General features: G+C 42.4%; 1 protein-coding gene across 1 annotated transcript in view; it reads left to right on the top strand.

Moving 5' to 3' along the window:
* The first annotated feature begins 717 nt into the window (after nt 1-717).
* Nucleotides 718-25,775, top strand: part of NCBP3 (nuclear cap binding subunit 3) — a 32,311-nt gene continuing 7,253 nt past the window's right edge. Inside the window, exons 1-12 of the mRNA XM_059998216.1 lie at nt 718-904; nt 2,867-2,932; nt 4,832-4,937; nt 13,755-13,880; nt 15,726-15,854; nt 16,066-16,142; nt 16,889-16,997; nt 19,349-19,448; nt 19,748-19,851; nt 21,933-22,227; nt 23,739-23,893; nt 25,395-25,556. Of these exons, the coding sequence (XP_059854199.1) occupies nt 722-904; nt 2,867-2,932; nt 4,832-4,937; nt 13,755-13,880; nt 15,726-15,854; nt 16,066-16,142; nt 16,889-16,997; nt 19,349-19,448; nt 19,748-19,851; nt 21,933-22,227; nt 23,739-23,893; nt 25,395-25,556 (1,612 nt within the window). The 5' untranslated portion in view covers nt 718-721. The remainder of the gene's footprint in view (nt 905-2,866; nt 2,933-4,831; nt 4,938-13,754; nt 13,881-15,725; nt 15,855-16,065; nt 16,143-16,888; nt 16,998-19,348; nt 19,449-19,747; nt 19,852-21,932; nt 22,228-23,738; nt 23,894-25,394; nt 25,557-25,775) is intronic.

Here is a 25,775-nt window from a genome sequence, read left to right as displayed (position 1 = left end):
CTTGTTAGAAATGTCCGCAAGAAACCATGCTCAGAAGTCTCCAGTAGACCGAGCCCTTGGGAGACACGAAATTAGCGTTCAAGCTCACTACCCTCTTGGAGTCTCAATTTTGCGGTATGTAAAATGGGCCAACTATTGGGAAACTTGAGACAAAGGTTGTCAAGGCAAGTGCATTGTAAACCTACAGACTTGCCCAGAAGTGACAGACCAAGGCTCATTCTGGTTGCCAAGGCTCACATCCGGATTTTGTCCTTTAAATAGCGTGTCACCTTGGGTAAATTTCAATGCCTCAGTTTCCTCAAATGTGAAATGGGGATAGTAAAAGTAGAAACTTCATAGGGTTGTTGTAAGGATTCAAGCACTTGCAACAGTCACTGGCAGGTAATGGTAATTCAGTAAAATTAGCTTTGATTACAAGTTTACTGCTCAAGGTGTAGCTATTTTCTAAGCCCAGACTGTAGCGAACTGCTCCAGGCCCCGCAGGGGGGTGGCCCTCCAGCAGGCCCTGCCTCCGTTCCCACTCGGTCCCGCCTCCTCTTCACCAGATCCCGCTCCAGCCGGCCAGGGTTCCTCCCACCACCAGAGGACGTAGGCGCTGAAGAGAGCCTTCTAGCCGCAGCAGGCGACGCTCTAGGTAGCGGCTGCTCTGTGGCCTGTGGCAGTGGCGCTCTAGCCCGCGGTGTGCGGGGCGAACTCTCAGTGGTGCGGCCGGCGGGCGGCGATGGCGGCCGTACGGGGCCTGCGAGTGTCGGTGAAGGCGGAGGTCCCGGCGGGGCCGGCCTTGGGGCCCCCGTCGCCTGAAGCAGAGTCAGGTTTGGACCGCGGCGAGCCGGAGCCCATGGAGGTGGAGGAGGGCGAGCTGGAGGTCGTGCCGGTTCGGCGCTCGCTAAAGGAACTGATCCCGGTACGGGCGGGGGGCGGGGGGGAGGGCGAGGAGGAGGTCGCTGAGCGAGTGTCCCGCGCCGGTGGGGGCCGGAAGGGGAGGTGGCCGGGGCTGGGGGAAGTCTGGGGAAGGGATGAGGGGGGCGAGCGCCCGGGGGGCGGGGGCGCCAGGCTTGAGCAGAAACGGGCAGCAAGAGAAAGGACGCTGGGGCGCCCGGAAATGGGTGTTGCGGGGGCTGGAGGAGTTGGGGAAGAGCTGGGGGGTAGTTGAGGACACCCCCTTCGCTGCCCCTCGGAGTCAGTCTGTGCAAGAGTGTGAATGAGGAGGGGTTGGGCTTATCTGGGGGCTTGAGATAAAGGGCGAGCCCCGGGCGGGAACAGAACCAGGAGCGGCCCAGAAGGAACTGTCGAGGGCGCGGGCATCCCGGTCTCTTTGTGGGTCCTAGTCCGGTGGAGCTGGTGTCTGTTAAACATAGCACTCGCGGTTTCCCTTGGGAGAGCTGGGCTTGTCAGCTGCAGAAACTCTGTGTTTCTGTTGTGACTTGAGGGTCATCTTGTCCCCGCGCCGCTCCGCTGTTACACCGTGGCTCCAGGATCTCAGCCCTTAATGAAAACAAAACATCAGTGAACCAGCAGTGGTCCTTGGTCCCTCTTTTATCACAATGGGGATGCTGAGAGGTGTTTTTGCTTTGGGTTTGGTGGTCTTGTGTCCGGTTCTTAGGGCTGGTCTCAGGCCTGCATGGCTTCTCTCATGTACTTAATTTCTCACCTAACATGGACTACTTTTTAGCAGATGTCTGCTAGTCTTGCTTTTAAATTAAGATTATGGGAAAAGATTTAAAAAAAAAGGTAAGAGCACTAAAGACAGTAAATTATAGTGACTCTGGCAACAACAACTAACATAGTGGCATTTTACCATTTACTACATTATATCATTTAAAATATCACTGTGGTTGTGAAGTAGGTGTTATCATCCCTTCATTCCTTCAGTTCAACACGTACTTATTGCGTCCTCCACTTAGTGCCAGCCACAGCCCTAGGCACTTGACCAAGATCAAGACCAGACTGTGTCCTGGAGTTTATGTTCCAGTTGGGGGGACACAAGTAAACTAATAATTTACGGTAGTGGTGAGTGCTGTGGAGAGAATAAAGCATGTTAATGGGATGGAAGTGTGCAGAGGGCAGGGAGGGTGTGCAGAGCAGGAAGCAGAATGGCATAGGATGGTCAGGAAAGTCCTCTGAGATGGTGAAATTTAAGCTGAACCCTAAGTGACAAAAAGGAGCCATCTATGTGAAGATGTGGAAGAGAGCGTTCCCAGCAGGGGCAACAGTAAGTGCAGAGGCTCTGAGATGGGCACAAGATTGTTTTGTTGGAGAAAGGTAAAGTTCTGTAGCACAAGTGGGAGAGCAGTTAAAAGAGGTCAGAAAGGTAGGCGGATACCACAGAGGAAACCTAGGCCCAGAGAGGCCAAAGGAATTGTACAGTGTCGGGTAATCAGTGAACGTCAGAGATGCGATTTGAGTCCCCAGGCTTCCAAATCCCATCCTATTTTCATTGCACTGTGCTGTGTTTTCCCCAGAAGGTCGAGGTGAGTCCTGACTTTCTGCATTTTGGTGAAGACTTGTGCTCCATCTGGTGGCCTGGCACAATGAATTTGTCCAGTCTGGGTTGGGGAGATAAGTGACTGTGCATCATCTTGGATATTTTTCATGAACGCCTTTAGATTTTCATTTACACGGATACCTTCAGTAGATGGAATTACTTTAGGTTGTGGATAGGCCTAGAAAAGCCTTCTTGGTATAGTAGTTGATTGCTACATGGAGTCACTGGGACAGGCTTCCCCATAATATGAGGTTGTCAGGGCGGGGGAAGGATTGCTGAAAAGAACGACTGTCCAGAAGGAATGGGTTGTCAGGCTGTTGTTTATCATGTGCTTGTCGTCGGTTGCTCGTTAGCAATTCTCACCCATCCCCTTCTTGTTAGGACACAAGCAGAAGATATGAAAACAAGGCTGGCAGCTTCATCACTGGAATCGATGTCACCTCCAAGGTAAGACAGACCATGATTAATTTATTCATTTTGAGAAGCAGGTGAACTTAATGAACAGATCTCTAGGAGAACAGCAATTATTCTTTACCTCCTTTTTTCTTTTGTTGTTGGATTGAAACTTTTTTTTAGGTTTAAATTTTGTGTTATACCGTGATGCCTTCATGCATCCTGAGAACATTCAGACAGCATTTGTGTGTTGTTGAATCCATGAGAAGATATAATCACTGTACCTAGATGCCTGTAATTAACCATGTTCAAGAAAAAGTTCTGCACTGGAGTGCTTTTTTTATGCTGTCCATTCTTTAAAAATGTGTAAACTGTTTCCACTTTAAATGAAGCAAAACGTGAAAGTGCCTTGCACATAGTAAGCCCTTAGTAAATGTCTTTATTCCTCACTGGTTGAGGCCGAGAAAAATACGATTTCCTGAATGTGTGTGTGTGGCTAGACTTTGAAGGCCAAGTGGACTGAACTATTCCCAGTACCTGGGAGTATTGCCTTTTATCTAATGATTGCTGTTACTAGATTACCAGCTTCACTGTAACTCTTCACAGAACGAAACATATTATTTTCTTTATAATAAACAGTTGATACTTATTTGTTGCTTTAATTGTTGATGATATTCAGCTTAAACATTGTTTCTGATTTTAATGTGTGCAATTAAGTTTCAAACAGAGTTTAAGTTACAATTCTGAATAAATAATACTGTGTTACTATATTGGATGTGTGAAAGCAAAAATAAAAATAAGTATGTCATGCTAACTTTTTTGTGTTTTATCTGGGTCTCAATCTCTGATTGCTTAAAGGCCAAAAGAAAGAACTGATCATCTTTTTTGACAAGAAAATAGAATAAAGTGAAGATGTTTTCTTTTTGTAATTGAAAAAGAAGTATACAGTACTCTTCTTAAGCCCACACCGTTTGCCATTATATGAAACAAATATATGGGGGAAAGGGTGGTAGCCAAGAATTGGTACTTCAGTCTTACTAAAGGAAGGTAGATTAGTTGTTTCCACTGGGAAAACTTAAGTGAAGAAAATTAGCATAACTATTGGGAAATAACAGAATTGTTGCTGCTTTACCAGTCCCCACAAGCTTTCTATAGTCAGACCTTCAATTAGTGTGGCAAAGTCAATATACAATTAGTGAAGCTTCCTAAAAGCTATCAGAAACCCATAGTTGGACCTGGATTTATTTTACCTCCTGGAGAAAAAATTTAGGAAACTGATTGTTTTGTTTTTTAGAGAGCATCAATGCTTCTTGTCACTTATAGATGAAAACTGGCAATTCCGTGGGCACAAGTTTAGAATAGAGGAGAGAGTTTCTTTGCTTCAATGTTATTTTCAAATGCAGAAAAAGCTTTAGGGAGTGGACTGCTCAGGCAGACATAATGTGATAGGTGTGATTACCATGCACACAGACTTTGTGAAATGGGGGTGGTGGTGGGGCTTCTAGAAATAGTACTGAGATCAGAAGATCTGCCCCTTATTAGCTGAAGTGCCTCTAGCAAACCTTTTAACTTTCTTTGTGCCTCAGTTTCTGCACCTGAAAAATTGGAATGTTAAGATTGTTTAGTTACAATTTGTTTACATGATTCCTAATAATAAATGTCAAACCATTATTCATTACTCACTGAATCAACAAATATTCATTGAATTCCTGCTGTGTCCCAGATAACAGTGATAGGCAATGAATCATTGTAGAGATTATTACAAATTATAGCACTATTAGTGTATACCCTCCAGGTCATTGACTGTGAATATCTAGTTCTTTGCAAAAATTATTAAAGGCACAATGTTGCTTATTTCTTCTAAGTTACTTGTCACTGATGCATCATTTTGTGTTTGTGATTTAACTTTCCTCTTCCATGTTTCACTTCTTTGGCTTTTTCTATACCTTCTAGGAAGCAATTGAAAAGAAAGAACAGCGAGCTAAGCGCTTCCATTTTCGCTCAGAAGTAAATCTTGCCCAAAGAAATGTAGCCTTGGACCGAGACATGATGAAGAAAGGTACAGGGTGTTCGGGGGGAATTTTTCCACATTTTCCCAGAGAATGACTTCTCCCTGCCAGGGCCTCATGCTTCTGGCCTTGCCTTGCGTGTCCAGTCCTCATCCAGATACTGCCTAAGGAAGGAACTGGTGAATTCCCCGTTTCTGAGGTGACCTGTTAAAGTTGAGCTGCATTAGCTGTCTGTCAGATGTCAGAGCTGGGAAGAAGGAGACTGTCTTCTCTGAGAAGCCCCAGAGAACGTCACCTAGTTGGAGGCAGAGCTGAGATTAGAACTGTGCTTTTATGGACTCTTACTCATTTTCTGCTTTTAACATAGAAGTGTTAACTTTTCTTTGCCTTTAAATATAGTGGGAGTGTATCGCAGTGAGACTGTCTTTTAGGGGAGTCAGATTGGTTGGGGGGATACCATTAATACTTCGGTTGATACAGGCTTGTGATTTTATTTTATTTTTGTGTTTTGTTAGGGTAAGTATCATGCTTCCTGAAATTCACCCTGAATTATCATATCTAGTAATCTACCCCAGTTTTCGAAAGCAATTTATAAATAGAGGGGAAAATTATTATTACCCTTTTAGTGAGTTCACAGTCATATTTATTATTCCATAAATGCAAATGACCGCCCTCTGTTGTATTTGCAAATTTGGGATTTGTGAAGGGCTTAATAGGCAGCCTTCTGAATGCATGTTAAAGGTCTATGCTCTGCTGTGTGAGTTTCTCTAGGCTTGCTTGTTTGATAAAAACATGTTGAATGAATGAAAGAATAGCGACTATTTGTTGGGAACTTGCTCTCTTACCAGGCACTGTGTTAATTAGCGGGATACATATTTGTTTCGTACTCATTTCTCACAACAACCCCATGAGGAATGTATTTTTATCCCTATTTTACAAAGGAAACAGGCCCAAAGAAGTTAAATAAATGCCCAGGTTTACATAGCTAGTAAAAGTAGAGTCAGGGTTAGAACCTGATAAACCAGATAAACCCTGACTCTAAAGCCTTGCTCTTAACTGCTTTGCTCTGTTGCCTTACAATATGTGATATGATCCCAGAGACCCAAACCTCCTTCCACGCCAGTGGGCAGAGTGGCTCGGATGCAGAGCTCAACTCTGGAGCTGCTTTACTCCTTTTTTCTGCATAATGAGTTCAGTTTGGAAATACGACCTTGCTTCCCTTGCAGGCCAGGCGTCCAGGCATCTGCTTGAGTGGATTTTTCTGTTTCAGGAAAAGTCCTGTGAAGGCATAGGCATTCATGTGCCTGCACGGTCTAGACCCAGGCAGATGTCGGAGGCCTTTCTTACAGCTCCACCTTGAAAGCCCCCCTGTTTCCTTCTAGTCCCGTAAGCAGTCCTTGTGACATCTTGCTTCTGACCTTGCTCATGCCGGTCACTCTGTTGATTTGCCCCTCCCTGTCCCACGCTTTTTCTGGTTCAGATGTCACTGCCTCTGTGAAGCATCCCTAATTACTCACTTCAGCCTCTCTTCCCACCTGTGCTGGGGCTCTTCAGAGTGCCGAGCCCTCCTGGGATCTAGTCTCAGTTCCTTAGTGAATGCGGGCGAGTTAGTGAACCTTTTTAGGTCTCACTTTCCTTGTTGTAAAATGGGAATAGGATACCTTCCTGAAAATGATCACTTTCGGGGTTAAATTTTAATTAAAAAAAAAATGTTTTTTTGAAAAGTAATCCCGATCTCCTGGTTTTAAAGATTCTCTTAAAAACAATAGATCTGCCTGGAATGTCAGTTGCTCATTACAACCTGTTTTTTGATCCAGGAAGCAGCATGGTTTTGGAGTGTGTTCTTGAACTCCAGAGAACCCTGCTGCCTTTCCCAGATCAATTTAAATTAGAGTGGGGGAATGGGTTTGGATAGATCTCAAAGATAGTTATTATTTTTATATCTCCTCAGGTAATTCTAATGTGCAGTCAGGATTGAGAACCACTGGTGTTGTGGTTAAGAGCGTGGTTTCTGAAGTCTGACTGCCTGTATTCAAATCCTGACTTGTCACTTTCTAGCTCTTTGACCTTAGGTAAGTTGTTTAGCCTCTAAGAACCTCAGTTTCCTCATCTGGAAAGGCAGGTTAACGTTAGTTCTTGTAGGGTGGTTGGGAGGCTCTGACAAAATGTTATGATTCTTAGAGTGGTGTCTGGCATATAGTAAATGTTAGTTATTATTATTATCTGGCATTCTCCATCTTCCAAACAGTCATCTAAGTGGTCCAGCCTCTTGGGAGAATGGGGACATTGGAATAAGCATCTTGATTCCTGCAGCCACAGTAGGTGTCAAGTTATTTCTTCTTATTAATATCAACAGTAATAAAATACACCATTTGATAAATGCTTACTATGTGCCAATCACTCTGCTATGTGGTTAGCTTATCTTCCAACAACCCTGTTGCAGGGAACGTATTTATCATTTCTGTTTTACTGGTGAGGAAAGTAAGGTGCTGAGAGGTTGAGAAACTTGCTCAAGGTCCCACAGGTAGTAAGTAGCAAGGCTGGGATTCGAAGGCTGGTCTGACTGAAGCCTGTGTTCCTAATCTCTCTGCCAGCTTCAGGGATGTGGTTTGGGATGCGCTGCACTAGACCAGTCCTCATCAAGAGTAACTCGCTACTTTTGAGTGACAGTGTCAGGCAGCTTCTCTTTATCTCCAAGATCAAAGCTCTCATGGTTGGAAAGGACCTTAGAGGTCATCTGGATCCCTCCTCCTGCCCAGTGCTGCAGGCCTTTCGGCAAAGTTCCCCGTGGTCCTTTGGCCTCTGCCTGAACATTTCCTAGTGGTGGCATGAGAACTATTTATGAAGCAGTCAGTCTTTTTGTTTTTGTTTTAATTAAGGCATGCACACTGTTTATTTATTTATCTTTCTTTCTTTCTTTTTTTTTTTGGCCGCACCCTGTGGCATGTGAGATTTTAGTTCCCCAACCAGGGATCGGATCTGTGCCCCCTGCAATGGAGGCACGCGTAGTCTTAACCACTGGACCTCCAGGGAAGTCCCCACGGTCTTGTTTTTGGATACTTCTTCATGTTGAACAAAAATTGCTTTCTAGTAATTTCTGTCTATTAGTTACTGTGTAACTCTTAGAACAACATTAAGTCCTTTCCTCATTCACACAGTAACTCTTCAGGTGAAGGAATGGACAGCCCATTCCCTAAACTTTCTTATGTGGCATGACTTTCTGGTCTCCCTCCTGTAGACCCTTCCCAGTTTCTAAATGTCCTTCATCAGATGAGGTACAGATTCCAGATTTGGTTGGATTCGTGCAATGCATGGCAGGACTCTGACCACGGTTTCTGTCCCAGCCATTTCATAGTAGTCATCTTCTAGTCAACCAAAGCACCAGTTGTTTCCCTCAGGAATTGCGCCTATCAAAACAGTCTTTCTCATCTTGTATTTGAGACATTTTAAAAAGTTGCCTTTTTATTTATCCCTATTAAATTATATCTTGATTTCAAGACTCCATTTCAGCTTACGGAGTTAATTTTCATCTTGACTCTGCCTTTCAACATTTTAGCTGCACTCCTCACTTTGTTATGCATGGCTTCTGCATCTTTATCCAGTTGTTGGTAAATGTCAAACAGGATAATCCCGTATCATGCCATGACACACAGATGCATCAATTATAGTCTTATTCTATTATCAGGCCCACCTATCATTTTATTGTCATGGGGAACTAGATTACGCGCCTTAATAAACTTGAGATAGAACATGTCTGTGGTGTTCTTTGAATTTCTTGGCCTGCTAATCCAATCAAAAAAGAAAAGAGGTTAGCTGGCTTGCTTCTTAGTGAACTCATGTCATTTCCTATGGGAAAGACTTAAGTTTCTTAAGGGATCAGAGATTCTGTCTGATAAGCTATTTTTTAAAAATTTCAGAGAATGACAATCTTTTGCATTGTTTGGGAATTTCTCTTTTCCTCTTTTCTGAAAATCAGTACAGAATTAGTCCTTCTCAAGGCTTTAAGGTACCTCGTTCCTCCCCTGCAACTTTTTAGAGATTACTGCCTAATTCTGAAATCACTGCTTTGTGTTTTGGTTAGTACAGTGGGGCGTAATTCTAGATTAGAAGACTTAAATCTATTAAAACTATTTCTAAAGCCCTTCTTGTCACCTATCTTGGGTTTTAGTTCTTACTTAATGATAGCTATTCTACTGCCCTTTAGTAGTACAGCAAAATAGATCAACAGTTCTGCCCTTTTCCCCAAAGCAACGTTGCTCGAAACACTTGGAAAAAAAACCACCATTCCCCCCCGCCCCCCCCCCCCACCTCACCGTGCCGCTTGGCTTGTAGGATCTTAGTTCCCTGACCTGGGATTTAACCCGGGGCCATGGCAGTGAAAGCGCCGAGTCCTAACCACTGGACCACCAGGGAAGTCCCCCATTGGCATTTTTTTTTTTTTTTTGCGGTACGAGGACCTCTCACTGGTGTGGCCTCTCCCGTTGCGGAGCACAGGCTCCGGACGTGCAGGCTCAGTGGCCATGGCTCACGGGCCCAGCCGCTCCGCGGCATGTGGGATCTTCCCGGACCGGGGCACAAACCCGTATCCCCTGCATCGGCAGGTGGACTCTCAACCACTGCGCCACCAGGGAAGCCCCCACCATTGGCATTTTTGATGAGCCTATTTGCTCTGGACTGTAACCTTTTCTTCATTAGATGTTAGACAAACAATTCGTGTCCACCAAAGAAAATTTGGAAAGTAAAGTAAGAAGAAAAGTTGCCCACAGTGCACCACCCAAATGCAGTCATTGTCAACATTTTGTGCATTTCCTTCTAATCTTTTCTGGGTATGGACTTTATTTTTGCTTTTCGCTTTGTAGTCCTACTGCTTTCTTCCTTTTCACCTGACAGTCTGTCATCAGCATTTTCCATGTTATTATAGAGCCTGATGTAGTCTTTCAGACTCGTGCATTTCTTACATTTCTTCTCTTATACTGGTAATTTACCCTTTATCTGTCTCCCATATGTGTTCTTTGGTGAGTTGTGCTCACCTAAGCTTTGTTGCTTTCTCTTTTCTTGGGATCACCTCTCATACTCTGAGTTACTGTATTTAGTGTCTTCCAAATTTTTTGATCATCCTAATCTGAGGCTTTGAAGTTGGCTACTTTTTCTCTGGATTTTCAGAAATCTGCTTTCTTAAAGACTTGAGTTTTGTGTCCTACGACCTGTCATTCATTGTCTTCTCTCCTGTTGGAAAATCCAAGATGATTCCCTCACCACCTTGCTTGTAGTCAACACTCAGTAAATGCCCAGTTCTCATTCCCCAGTTCATTTGTTCACTGCCACCTCAGCAGTTAGTCCTTTCTCATCATCTGGGCATAAATCTAGGCGCCTTCTTTGTTGCTTTGTTTTATTTTAAGCAGTGACATTGGCAGGCTTCCATCAGATCTTAAGCTTGTCTCATATATGATTAAATCCTTCATATCAGCATCTCCTACAAGATTTTCTTCTGCCTGCTCCTCAGTCTGATTCCTCTACCCTCACCAGGAGCTGTTCTTGTTGTTTACCCTCTTCAAAACCATCTCTTTACTCCCCAAAGGATTTTTTCCTCCAAAATCATGGCTTTTAGCTTGAAGAACTGAGAAGGTCCCCTGGGCTACCTCTTCAGTTTCCCATCCTGCGTGGTAGAGTTACTCTGCATGTCCAGTGTGGACATCCATCTCATTTGGGGTTCTGTTCATTGTTGCACCGCTGGTCACTAATAAGGACTTGCTAAGGATTCATAAGTCTTTTTTTTTTTTTGGCCGCACCATGCAGCATGCGGGATCTTAGTTCCCTGAGCAGGGATTGAACTCATCCCCTCAGCAGTGGAAGCACAGATTCTTAACCACTGGACCACCAGGGAAGTCCTAGGATTCATAAGTCTTGATGGTATCTCTGTCTTCATGAATCTGAGTTGGCAGGAAGATACTTACCTGATTTATTCTGCCCACGCCTAATGGGCTCCCATTAAACCTGTCTTTTACTCTTCAAAATGACAAAAAAAAAAATTAAAAAGAACTTTTATCTGAAAGTATTCACATGTATTTCATTTGTTTTAAATAAAATATATGACATATAAAAACATACTTAGGAGTAATGGATGCTGAATTCTTTTTTTTTTTTAATTAATTTATTTTTTTGACTGTGTTGTGTCTTCATTGCTGCACGTGGGCTTTCTCTAGTTGCGGAGAGCAGGGGCTACTCTTTGTTGCGCAGGCTTCTCATTGCAGTGGCTTGTCTTGTTGCGGAGCACGGGCTCTAGGTGCGCGGGCTTCAGTAATTGTGGCACGCGAGCTCAGTAGTTGTGGTGCACGGGCTCAGTTGCTCCGTGGCATGTGGGATCTTCCCGGACCAGGACTCGAACCTGTGTCCCCTGCATTGGCAGGCGGATTCTTAACCACTGCGCCACCAGGGAAGTCCCAGATGCTGACTTCTTGACAGAACTACTTTGGAGAAGCTTGGGGAGGAAGGGACGTGGAGAGCTTACACAGGCCCTAGGGGGTTTTTTTGTTTGTTTTTGTTTTTAAATTTATTTATTTTATTTATTTATTTTTGGCTGCGTTGGGTCTTCGTTGCTGCGCACGGGCTTTCCTCTAGTTGTGGCAAGTGGGGGCTACTCTTCGTTGCGGTGCGCGGGCTTCTCATTGCAGTGGCTTCTCTTGTTGCAGGGCATGCGCTCTAGGTACCCAGGCTTCAGGAGTTGTGGCTCACAGGCTCAGGAGTTGTGGCTCGCGGGCTCTAGAGCACAGGCTCAGTAGTTGTGGCGCATGGGCTTAGTTGCTCTGCGGCATGTGGGATCTTCCCAGACCAGGGCTCAAACCCGTGTCCCCTGCACTGGCAGGCGGATTCTTAACCACTGCACCACCAGGGAAGCCCGGGCCCTAGTTTTATATATAGTGTTTTATTTGCCTCAAATCTTTTTTTTTTTTTTTTTTTTGTGGTACGCGGGCTTCTCACTGTTGTGGCCTCTCCCGTTGCGGAGCACAGGCTCTGGACGCACAGGCTCAACGGCCATGGCTCACGGGCCCAGCCGCTCCACGGCATGTGGGATCTTCCCGGACCGGGTCACGAACCTGTGTCCCCTGCATCGGCAGGCGGACTCTTAACCACTGCACCACCAGGGAAGCCTTATTTGCCTCAAATCTTTTTAAGAATTTAAGCGTAAAGCTAGGTGGTGGATATACAGGTATTTTAAAAATATTTTTTCTTTGTTGATATATTTGTGTATTTCACAATTAAAAAGATTAAATGAGATAATGTGCTTAAAGTATTTAGTAAAAAACACAATTCTGCTAAGGGTGAGGTTCCTTTAGACCACAGCCTTCAACGTTTCTTCCTTCCCAGAGGTAACAGCTCTTATCAGTGTGGAGTGAATTATTCCAGAGTTTCTTCTATGTATTTGTGTACACAAATATATATCCTTAGAAAATATATGGTGATATTTATGTTTTAATATTTTTAATGTATGTATTTTTCTGCAGCTTTTTTTCACTCAGTAATGTGTCATAGAATCTTTCCATGGTATATAATAAATTATCTCATTGTTTTTAACTGCTTAATATTCTATAATATGGATAAACCATGATTCATTTAATATGGATAAACCATAATTTATTACTCTGATAGCTACTGGGTTATTAAAATAGTGCTGCAACAAACATCTTTGTGTGGACCACTCTGTGAACCCATGTGTGTTTAGGATAGATACTGAAGAGAATTCCTTTGCGTATAGGGCATGTGCTAAGTTACATTTGTAATAGACACTCCTAGTTGCCCTTCAGAGTGGCTGTGGCAGTTCACACTCCCACCAGCAGAGGGAGGGGCTCTTTCCTCCACACTACCACCAATTGATACTAAAAGACATGAATTAAAAACATAGTCAGTGGGCTTCCCTGATGGCACAGTGGTTAAGAATCCACCTGCCAATGTAGGGGACACGGGTTCAAGCCCTGGTCCGGGAAGATCCCACATGCTGCGGAGCAACTAAGCCCATGCGCCACAACTACTGAGTCTGTGTTCTAGAGCCTGTGAGCCACAACTACTGAAGCCCGCGTGCCTAGAGCCTGTGCTCCGCAACAAGAGAAGCCACCGCAATGAGAAGCCCACGCACCGCAACGAAGAGTAGCCCCCGCTCGCCGCAACTAGAGAAAGCCCGTGTGCAGCAACGAAGACCCAACGCAGCCAAAAATAAATAAATTAAAAAAACAAACAAACAAAAAAACCTGGTCAATGAAAACTGATACCTTGTTTTAAGGTGGATTATCCTGATAGTAGTGAGGTCAACCATCTCTTCATGTTTATTGGCCTTTTCTGTTTCTTTTTGTGTGGATTGCCTGCCCATGTCCTCTGCTCATGTCCTCTGCCCATTTTTATTTGGGGCCGTCATTTTCTATTGATTTGTAGGATTTCTTGGCTCTACTTTCATACTTTGCTTTACATCCAGGGGCAGTGTCTCTTCTTCTCAGAACTGTCTTGACTATCGCACATTTCTCATTGACATATCTTTAAAAAATTTTAGAATCAGTGTATCAAGTTCAATGAATAACCCTGTTGAATTCGGTATTGCTTTTATTATTACAGGTCATTTTGGGACGAGTTATCATGTATATAATCAACACCATTTGTTTAATCTTCCTTAGCCTAATGAGCCCATTCTGAATAGTCGTTTATTTAATGCTATTGATGTGTGATAAAAATTAGAATAGTTTACCTTACTGTCAAGTCTCATTTTCTTTTGAAATAATTATTATCTCTTTCAGCATATTTCTTTTTAAAATACCTATTATCTGAACTGTTACAACGGGCTACTGGTGGATTGTGCAACAGCAGGTGTCTTGTTTTTCTAGCAATCCCCAAAGTGAGACTGGAGACAATCTACATTTGCGGCGTAGATGAGATGAGTACCCAGGATGTCTTTTCCTATTTTAAAGAATATCCTCCGGCCCACATTGAGTGGTTGGATGATACCTCCTGTAAGTAACCCAGGTTACTTGAATATGCTTTTGTTTATGATATTAAAAGAATTTTTGCCATCTCAAATGGTGAATGATTTTGGCCAGACTATGTCTAACCTCTGCCTTTAGCCTAGGAGAGAAAAAATTGCTCACTGCTGAGAACCAGAGTGCGTTAACCAGTCTGCCAGATCGTACTCCATGCGTATTCTAAGTCAGCTCAGAGGTGGTTACCCGGCCTCTAGGAGGATGGTTGTTGGCAGCTGAGTCCAGGGTACATGACTGAGGCCTCTCTTAACACCCACAGTTTCCCAACAAAGGGATGGGTCCAACTGCATAGACTTGGGGCTGCATTTTCAGGGCTTTAGACTTTGTCATTGCAACTTGCCATACAGCTTTTCAGAGGGCTATCTCTGACCTAGAACTAGACCAGAACCCTCTGACACAGTGCCAGACCTCTCATCTCTGCTTGCTTTGGACTGTGTTTTCTGGAGCTTCATCTGCTGGCCCTAATCTGGGGACTGTTCCACTTGTGAGCTAACTGTAATTTTTAACTTGCGTCCCCTCTCCAAGTCTGGCCTGACCTTTGGTACCCACTCTGCTGGCTTCTTGTCTTGTCTCACTTCTAGTCTGGCTTTACTTTCTGCCAGTGTGCTGACCTGCTTTTCCCGGCTGCTTTCTTAGATGTTAATTCGTTGAAAGAAGAAGAAGCATGACTGAGTAAAAGTTTTTCTCCTTTTTTCTTTTTTCTTAACTTAGACCATCCAAATCAGGGGATGGCAAGCCTTTTTTATAAAGGGCTGGATGATAAATATTGTAGGCTTTGCAGGCCATACAGTCTCTGTGGAATCTACCCAGCTTTGCCGTTGTAGCGTGAAAGCAGCTATAGACAATATAACTGAATGAGCCTGGCTGTTCTCTGTAGAACTTTGTTTACAAAAACAGGTGGCAGGTGTGTAGTTTATTATACGTTAGTTATAACTAAATAAAGCCGGTTCAAGTATAAATAGATAAATGGATGGGTGATGGATGCATGGATGAATGAATCAATGATAGCAAGTGGTGGGCTGGATTTGCTAACGCCTGATTTATCTAATTAAAACTGTAGCTAAGGGATGTTAGAGTCAGAGGAACCCTTAGAATCATCCAGTTCACCTATCTCGTATTGTACATCAGAAACTGAGAAACAGAAGCGGGAGGTTATTTGCTCAAGACCATGTGGCGTATTATTAACAAAGATGAGACTCTTTAGACTTTCATTTCCCAAACTGAGATACAGGAGTAACATAAGTTTGAGAAACGCTGCTTTAAAGTTAAACTTCTCAAAAACCTTTTCTTGCTAACTTCTCTTAAAGAAGCAAATTAAATTGATTGCTGCAAAGCCAGGTGGCTGTCACGCCTCCATTCTATATATCCCATGGATGCCATCGTCACCCACACTTCACAGTAGGGAAACATCATTTAGCATGTCTGGATAACAAGGAACAGCAGAGGGCTTCCATGTAGGGGGCAGTAGAATAAAGGATAATCTAAATTTATTTGAGAATTTTCACCATCATCATCATCAAGAACTGCTAACACTTATGTATAACAACCACTGTATGCCAGGCAGTTTTAATATACAGAACCCCTTTTCATGGAATACTTGACCATTATTTTGTGGACCCAGTTTGGGAATGTAGCTCTAGGTTGATTTTATCAAAGAAGTTTTACTACCAGGTTCTGTAGTTCCTTTCATTAGTTGGTGTGTACATTTACTGATGCCAGTCCCTAGCTGAATGAGACTTTAGCAGTGAATATGATGTAGTCTCTGTTCTCAAGAAACTTAACCATTTGGATGTGATGTAACGTGTTATCTTATTTTAGGTAATGTGGTTTGGTTGGATGAAATGACAGCCACACGAGCCCTTATCAATATGAGTTCCCTGCCAGCCCTGGATAAGATAAGAAGCAGGGATGCCAATGAGGACAAGTCGTCTGAGAAAAGTAAAAAAGGTAACTGACCACAAAGGAGGGACTTTGGGGCTAAAAGTCCTGTCCTTTACAACTTGAGTTTCTGTGCAGTGTTCTATAGCATCTCATCGCCAGTTATTTCTGAAATAAGCTGTGATGCTTTGGATCATTAGTAAAGAGGAGGAGAAAATATTAGACTTAGCATGCATGAGATGGAGTTAAGATTCATCTTGTCCCTCACGTTCCGTTTTAGACAAGCAGGAAGACAGTTCCGACGACGATGAGGCTGAAGAAGGAGAAGTTGAAGATGAGAACGCAAGTGATGTAGAGGTCAGTGAGAGGGCAAAGGTGTCTGTAAGGTTTCACTGTAAACAACTGCTTACTGTCTTGGTATTTAAGCCTTAAAGACTTAATACAGTACGTTGTGTTCCTCCTCTGGCTTTCACCATTATACCTCCTGAGGGGGCACCAGGCTCTTGGCCTTTAAGTTCGTGTGGCTATAATGAATGATTCATCTTGAGATCTTAGTACTCACACTTCTGTATGAAAGGAAATGGTTTTATTGAGAAATCCTTTGAAATGCTATCAAATCAGTAAAATTAAGGAATAGCAAGTAATGGCGTATTTCCTAATGGCATATGTACTGTTGTTGGAAATATTAAAGTGTATTCATTTTAAAATTATTTATTAAATGCCTACCATATACCAAATTCTAGGTGCTGGGGGTATAGCGTCCAGCAAAACAAAGTCCTTACCCTGTCGGAGCCTACATTCTAGTGGGGTAGACAGACAATACACTGATACACAGATATGTAATATAATGTCAGGAAGTGATGAGTGCTGTGAAGAAAAGTAAAGAAGGGTAAGCAGATAGAGAATGATGGAGACGATTCTTTTAGACAAGGTGGTCAGGGAAGACCTCTGACTTAGACATCCTGCAGAGGAACTGGTGCTGTAATGCTGATGGGTATTATTTAGTAAAGGTAGATTGCTTTCTTAATCAGTGGTAACTTTGCTGCTGAATGAATATGAAAAAGGCTTTAATTTTTATGTCGAAAATGCTCTTTTTTCTTAAGTTGGACACGTTGTCTCAGGTAGAAGAAGAATCTCTGCTAAGAAATGATCTTCGTCCAGCGAACAAACTTGCTAAAGGAAATAGGTTATTCATGAGATTTGCTACAAAAGGTAAATGATAATTGGTATTGATTTTTATTTTTTATTTATTTTTATTTTTAATCAAAGTGATTTTTATTGAGTGACACCTCTCTTGAATCAGAACCTAGGTCAAGTAATCTCAAAGATCCTTCAAACTGTAATATTCTGTGCTTATAAAATCAATGACTTGCTGCCTGAGTTGGAATTTCACACATTGAAAGTGAATATTAGTTATTTGTACACTTTTGTGGTTTCTAGCTAAAGTAAGTTATTTTCTGTCAAAGCTGGTTTGTCCCATGTGCTTTTCAGCCAGTTTATCATCTGAACTATGAAAACTTTAAAATTGTATTTTAGGTATCATAGCAATACCTTCCTGGACATTGCTAGTAGCGCCATTCAACTCTAATTCTCTAAAGAATTAAAGAAAAAGCCTCTTAACAATTCATAAGGCTTTTTACACATAATGATTTGGGTACACATTAATAATGTGTGTGTGGTGGTGGGGGTTGAGTCAGTTGAGAGTTAATTGGAAATGACAACTCTTCACCCCTGAATACTTCAGTAAGTATTTCTGAAGAACAAGGACTTGGTTTTACACACAGTTATCAAAATCAGGGAACTTAGCATTAATACAATACTGTTACCTAATTCGGAGCCCACGTTCAGATTGTACCAGCTCCCCACTCTGTATATTTAAACTACCTGGGGGAAGAAAAAACTACCTGGCACACAGTGAGTGCTGTGTCAGTGTTAAGAGTTCATGCTGCTGCTGCTGCTGACAATGATGATTATCAAATACATTTGGATTATTCTTTATACTACTCCCCCACTGAACTAGGATCCACTCTAGGCCCGGGTGTTTAAGTCTGCCGTGTCGCCTTAGTCTCCCTGAATATGGAACTACTCCTTTGTTTTCCTTGACTGGGACATTTTTAAAGAGGATAGGCTCATTATTTTATAGGCTGCCCCTTAGTTTGTCTGATGTCTCCTAATTAAATTCGGGTTGTGCGTTTATACCACAGACGTGATATTGTGTCATTTTCAGTGCATCATATCAGGAGGCACATTGTATTTATTTATCCCCTTCCTGAGGATGTTAGCTTTTATCACTTGGTTAAGGTAATGATCGCCAGGTTTCTCCACTATAAAGTTACTCTTTTTCCATTTATAATTTAAAGGTTTGTGGGGAGATGCTTTGAGGTTATGTAAATAGCCTGTTCCTCATCCAACTTCCATGCCGTAGCTTTAGATCCATTGATGACTCTTTAGCTCTCTCATTTATTAGTTGGCAGTCTGCCGTAAGGAAGAGCTTTCCCTTTTTACCCATTTGTTTATGTATTTACTTATCTTTTTTACTTATATCAGTTTAGATTCATGGAGTTTTATTCAATGGGTTATCATCCATTCTATCATTATTTTGATTCACAAATTATTTTGGATTTGGCCAGTAGAGCCTCTTCAAACTGTGTTCTTGTGACACGCCTTCATGATTCTTTGAGTTCTTTCTTTATGGCACAATAAAACATCTTGTTTTGCCAGACTCAACTTGTACTTTCCCTGCCCCAGATCTGGAATCAGCCATTTCTCCAGGGAGCTGGTGGGCATGCTTTTTGTAGGGTGCACATTCTGGTTTGTGACACCAAGTTTATCTCTAGCACTGGGCACATTCTCATTGGTGTTCATCCCTTGCGTTCAGTGAGTGCCCAGGGAGCTGTCAAGAGACCTTTATATTATGAAAATATGTGTGCTCACTGACCACCTTTTCTTCCTGTTAACTAGCATTTTAACTTGATAAATGGGGTCTTGTCTTCATTTACTTATTCGAGGGACCATTTGTGTGCATTCTGGATATATGGTGCTGTGCTGTTTTCCTTAAGCCATTTTGAGGAACATCACGGTAAACTGGAAAAAAAATGGTTTGCCAAATACATGGACCTGTGTATAATCTGTTTCTTTGACCCTGATTCTGTGTTATTGGAGTGTTGTCATTCAGAAGTGAGTATCATCTTTCAGGGGGCAGTGAAAATGCCACCTCTTCTAAAAGCCTTTTTGATTCCTGAACGCTGGTGATAACTGATGTTCCCCTGTGCTTCTTGGAACCTAGTATATTGTATTGTTGTTAATAGTATTTTCTCTATGAAGTCAGCTCCCTAACAGCAGCTTAACCTCCCTCGTCTCTGAATTTTGCTCCACCCCCTCCACAAGGCAGTGCGTTAGGAGGCGCTCAGAGAGTGAGTGTTTCTAGTGCGTCCTCCCCTTTTGTTGGCTGATTGTGCTGATCTGATCCCAGCCATGAAAAACATTCTTTTTTTTTTTTAAACCCATTCAACATTGTCTTCACACTCACAGGAAATCCTTGGTAACTTGTAATTAATTTTTAGATGACAAAAAGGAACTTGGAGCAGCAAGAAGAAGTCAGTATTACATGAAATATGGGAATCCAAATTACGGAGGCATGAAAGGAATTCTTAGTAATTCTTGGTGAGTCCAAAACGTTAAAATACAATAGTTTAAATAGTATGTAAGCTTTTCATAATCCTTCAGTTGGTATTCTGCAGTGGAATGTCAACACCGTATGTGGACGTGAAGGAAAACAAGAAGAAAGAATTCAAGATTTTTAACTGTGGTAAATGGTGTGAGAATGCTGACTTTCAGTTTCATGTGAAATATCTCGGTTTCAGCACCTAACATTGTGTCAGGGTGTAGTTGAAATTAACTAGTGGATTTCAAGGCCCTTCCTGCTGGTTTTTGATTATGTGCTTGTTTTGGCAATGTTGCAGGAAGCGAAGATACCATTCCCGTCGCATTCAGCGGGATGTGATCAAGAAGAGAGCCCTGATTGGGGACGACGTTGGCTTGACATCCTATGAACACCGACATTCCGGTAGTTGCCTGCTCAGCTCTTGGGTAGACACATGTTTGGCTCCTGAAATCATATTTTTATTCTTAATACAGTCTCTTAAGGTTCCAAACTTTATCATCCTCTCTTCCTTGCCCTCACCCTCTGCCAACATATAGGAAAGTAAGTCAAGTCACAATTAATTTGAAATTGCCCCGTACAAAGAGGTCGAATGATTTTATAAAAGCCGTTCTAACAATAAAGGCAAGATGTAGGAAAAATTAAAACTTTTCTTAGGAATCTAATTTTCCTATTAATATCAAAAGCTGCATGAAAAAAATTTTTTTAATTATTTTGTTGGATGAGTTGATTTGATCGTTCCTTTGTCTGATGAAAATAAGCTGCTATGTTTAGCGTTCTGTGCTTATTGGCTTGTGCACGTGAATGCCTCAGTAAAGTGGGATATCATGACTTGGGTTTCATTTTGTTTCTTCTTTTTTCTTTTTCTTTCTTTTTCTCTTCCTCTCTCTCCCCTCCCTCCCCCCCCCACCCCCCCTGCCTCCCTTCCTCCCTTCCTTCCGTCCTTCCTTTTGGTGCTTATTGTGAAAGAACCATTTTCATTAAGTTTTATAAAGATTTGTTTATTTTGAGTCTGATCTGTGAAAATCTTCTATATGCTTTGTAGAACCAGCCAAGTCAGCATACAAACACAGAATAACACGCATACACATTTATCATTGTAATAGGGATAGGGAGAGATGAAATCTCTACATTTTAATTTCATGTGAATATCCAAACTTGTATATTTGAAATCTGCATCTTAACGCACATACTTTTCTGATACACAGTTAGGCTTTTCCAATTTCAGTTACTTTTATTTTCATTATATAATCTTTATATTCATATTAAAGAAATTAAAAAACAAATTGCCTCTAATTCTAGCACTCCAAGATTAACAACTGATTTCATTTTACATTTTTCCTTTGTCTCTTTTCACAATAAATACTATAATAACTGTTGTGGACATATATTTTATATTCTGCTTCAAGCATTCCACTTACAAGCATTTTTCCATGACTTTTAAAGGTACATTTCATTATTCATGGTGGTTATGTTCTATAAAGTCACCGTGATCATTGAAAACCATTCAGAGACTCTAATCACACCATTTTTTTTTTTTTTGCGGTAAGTGGGCCTCTCACTCTTGTGGCCTCTCCCGTTGTGGAGCACAGACTCCGGATGCGCAGGCTCAGCACCCATGGCTCACGGGCCAAGCCGCTCCACAGCATGTGGGATCTTCCCGGACCGGGGCACGAACCCACGTCCCCTGCATCTGCAGGCATACTCTCAACCACTGCGCCACCGGGGAAGCCCTAATCACACCATTTTTGTCAACTGATCAGTATATAACTTTGTTTGATGTGTGTTTCTGCTTAAAGACACCTCATTTACTACATACCGTTGATTCATTAACATTGGACTCGAGGCCAGCAGCAGTGTAACTCATGCCCGAACAAAGCTTATCTAACACACGTATTTTCTCCGTATGGCACATCACAGCCTCATTGCGTTTAGGAACACTAGACAGCTTTGGAACTATGCTCAGAGGCTATTTTAAACAAGGGAATCACCAATAAAAGCCACAAAAGTGTTAAAAATTAGCACTCGCTGGACTGCAAAAAGGACACTTGTTTACAGTGTGAGAGATAAAACAAAGAAGATGTGGCTTTGCTTGCCCGCAGCTGGGAACATGCATGGCTGGTGCCTCAAATTTTTTGCTGCTCCTATGCATGTCCACAAATGACCACGAAAGCGCCATGGGTTTTGATTCTGGAGTTACAAATAAAATTGGCAAATTCACAAATACAGAATCTGTGAATAATGATGAGGGTCTGTATTTTTAGATAACTCTGTAATATGGCATCAGGCTGCTCGTTCATACTTTACCTAGACATTCTTTGTTGTCGGGATCAGAATGGTAACCAGATTAGCCCTATTATACATAATGCCCCAATAAACTCTAAGGATGGGAATCCCATCTTTTAAAAAGGTCACTGACGTAGAATAGAAAATTGGATTTGTTAGTTTTAGGGCTTTTCCTAATGTTTTTTGGTTAAATTCCTTAGGACTAGTGAATGTTCCTGAGGAACCCATCGAGGAGGAGGAAGAGGAGGAGGAGGAAGAGGCGGACCAGGACATGGATGCTGATGACAGGGTGGTGGTGGAGTACCACGAGGAGCTCCCAGCCCTCAAGCAGACCCGGGAGCGGAGCATGTCTAGGCGGTCCAGTGCCAGCGGCTCAGACTCGGATGAAATGGACTATGATCTCGAACTGAAAATGATTTCCACCCCTTCGCCAAAGAAGAGCATGAAAATGACGATGTATGCAGACGAAGTGGAATCTCAGCTGAAAAATATCAGGTAAAAATATTTTTTTCTTTTTATCAGTGCTAGCTTTTAATTTGATTTAAAAAATTACTAAGTTCTTCTTAATACCAGTTACTAACTTCTTCTTAATGCCTCTTAATTTTATATCCACTTTTATCTTTTCTAATTTCAGTCCTTTGTAGAATTTGAATAAAAGCATCTGATTTTTCCTCTTAATGTACAAGAGGTGATCCTTGTTATAAAAGCTGTAACGATATAGAAAGTGAAGTCACCTGTAATCTCCTCTTCTAAGAGAACGACTGTTAGCAATTGGGTGAATTACTTTCCTGCTAGTTTTATGTGTATACATAACACACAGAGAAATTATAGATATCTTTGTACAAAAATTAAGTTATACTGTTTACATTGTTTTGACATACGCTTTTTCCATTTAATGTAGTGTAGACGTCTGCTAATTTTTCAAGTGTATGTAGTCCATTGTGTGAAAGTGTCGTTGTTTACTTAACCAGTCCCTTATTGATGGAGATTTCTGTTCTGTTTTTTTTTCCCTTGGCTGCGCCATGCGGCTCACAGGATCTTAGTTCCCCAACCAGCGATCAAACCTGGGCCCTCGGCAGTGAAAGGGCAGTGCCCTAACCACTGGGATGCCAGGGGATTCCCTGGATTTCTGTTTTCTTACTGTTGCAACAACTAGATAAATTCTAGTTACTGCATAAGTCAAGGCACATGTTTTAAAATGTGATGTTGCTAAATTTCCTTCCAAAAAGGTTTTACTCAAATTACCACCTGTTGCCTACATAATTCACCAACCTTAGGTATTATCACTCTGATTTTTGCTATTCATGGACGAAAAAATACAGTTATTTTAATATGCGTTCTTTGATGACCAGTGGAGCTGAGCAGATTCCTGAGGGCAGATCGCATATGCATGGCTCAGAGAGGGCTCGAGGCTGGGGTGCTCTCTAAGAGTTCTTGATGGTGTGTTTGGGAAAAGGGAGGAAAAAACTTTTAAGCTGGTTGGTTTGTATGGCCTTGTTCACATCCTTATTTTTAGTTTTTAGAGAACTTTCCAGTGGCAAATGCTGCCAGAATAATGGAACTCGTCCCCTGACATGGTGGGAGAGGTCTTTGGCAGAGACATCTGTCCTTTAACGAAAGGGGTTGTAGACTCCGTTGTGTCTAGACTATAGCCAGATCACAGCCTGGGTGAGCAGAGGCCTCCAGCCCTCTGCAGGCCTCTACTTAGCCTTTGTCCCAGGAGGAGGGGGCTCGCAGGTACGTGCTCTGCGATAGCTTGCAGATGCCGTGTGCGGAAACCACCCCGGAAGACTCGGGCCTGCTCAACCCCAAGCAGCCTCTTTACAGCAGGCTGGTCCTGGCTTTTGTAAGCAAATAATTACTGGTTTATGGTGTTGTAAGTGAATGTTCGTTGGCCATGTTAATTGGGTTTCTTAAATTGTTTTTCCAGAGTGTATGAGATTGTTGTATGAGTGTTATCCCACAGTTCAAGTTGGTTTACTGTTCCCCCACCCCGCTTTTTAAAGGAACTCCATGAAGGCAGATACTCTATCTACAAGCAATATAAAAAACCGAATTGGTAACAAATTAACACCTGAGAAATTTGCAGATGTCCGACATTTGTTAGATGAAAAACGTCAACACACACGTCCACGGCCACCTGGCAGCAGTACTAAAACAGGTATTGTTGAGTTGTGTATCTGGGCTTCATTCTGAGTTCCAGAAAGCTAATGCAGACAGGGATAGGTTCTTGGATAAAACACTGTCATTTACGGACCAATTTAGTAGTCCTGATTCATCACTTCTAAATTTTGGGTTAGGCATTGGCACTTCAGGACATGAAATTTAATCAGACTTTTGCAATACTCATTTTCAATATTTTTGTCCCAAACAATTATTTTACTCTGTATGTCATTGGTATACTTCATACATAAGGATAATAGAAATTAATTCGGGTTGTTGTATAAATGGTTAAGAGTTTGAACTGGTTAGTTTATATGTGCAAACACGTATATAGTGGGTACTTGGCCATGCCTGCTGTGTGCCAGGGCTAGATGCTGGGAGTGTTAGAAGTCTTTGCAGGGGATGCAAAGTAATCATAGAACTCAGATGGAAAAACATAAGGGCACACATTCAGGTAATTCCACCTGAAGCAGAATGGAGTAAGTGCTGTGATAGGGCACTGTAAGCAGTGGGCTGTGGGAGCAGAGAGGGGAGGTGGATCTTTTGGGGGAAGATCTGTTGTGGGATGCTTCTCCAAGCACGTGGCTGTGGAGTGAGGCCTCGGAGAGGAAATAGGATCTCAGTTGGCAAACCTAATTTTTTTGAGGTGGGAAGTAACCTGATCTTATATCTATTTTAGAAAGGTAACTTGGTGGCGGCGTAGCATGTGACAGAGAGTTAAGTAAGTAACAAGGGCCTGAACTAGATCAGGGACAGTGGAGGCAGAACTGATGACAGTGTCAGCCTTGGAGAGGAAGAAGACTCGGCGCTGGGAATTGCGGGAGGAAAGGGAGAGAAGCCAAGGGCCCAGGCCTGAGGGGCTGAAAGATGGGGGTGCTGTCCTCAGAGAGCATAGGCAAGGTGGGTGAAAGCCCAGCACAGGGACTTGCTAATAAATGTGTTTTTGTGGTTGCTGTTATTGTGAGAGGGAGCCCAGGAGGACAGGCAGGTTTCTGGGGGGGCGGGGCTTGGAGGAAAAACAAATATGATTTGGGACATCTTCCCTTGATCCTTTGCTTTTTGTCAGTCTCATTACAACTGTTGTTCAATGTAATAGTTTATTGAGAACTTCTTACATGTTCAGAGATTGCGGCTTCTGTCCTCAGGGAGCTTGTAGTATTTCTTGTTAGCCGAAATGTTCGTGAATTATTTGCTCTGCTTGATCCTACTACAGAAAACACAAAGCAGACAATTCTGCCTGAGAAGTTCCTTTCTGGAGCAGTCAGCTAAGGTTTTTTTCCCCCTGCGAGCCCCTGGGGATTCTCATTTGAATTTTCCCAGAGAATCCAGACTCTGTAGAGGGAAGGCTCTTAAAAGCCTGGTTGTGCTGGGCCCCATGTCCAGCGCGTGTCTAAATCTCGGGGAGATTTGGTACCAGGTCCTGCAGAGATCTCAGGTTGACAGTACAGATAGCAAAGCATATGCACGTGGTCATGGCAGTACTTTTTTTCTTTTTCTAGATATACGCCAGCGATTAGGAAAAAGACCACATTCTCCGGAAAAGGCTTTTAGTAGTAACCCAGTCGTTCGGAGAGAGCCCTTTTCTGATGTACATAGTAGGCTAGGTGTTCCCAGGCAAGATGTTAAAGGCCTCTACTCTGATACTCGGGAGAAGAAATCAGGTTGGTAACACTGAAAACTGATGGGGAAGGGAATTGGGTAAGAGCAGAGACAATCGGTGTAGCACAGAAATACTTTGTTAGCAGAAGGCAGGAAATAGCATATGACAAAAATAAATTATTTTTCCTCTTTCATTATAGTCATTGTCATCATCATCATCATCATCATCATAATGGTAACAGTGTGGAAAATTTAGAAAATGGGAAAAAAGACTCACCCCT

Source organism: Delphinus delphis, chromosome 19 (genome assembly GCF_949987515.2).
Source record: "Delphinus delphis chromosome 19, mDelDel1.2, whole genome shotgun sequence".
Taxonomy (NCBI): Eukaryota; Metazoa; Chordata; class Mammalia; order Artiodactyla; family Delphinidae; genus Delphinus; species Delphinus delphis.
The sequence above is the reverse complement of the archived record's forward strand: the minus strand, read 5'-3'. Positions and strand labels throughout refer to the sequence as shown.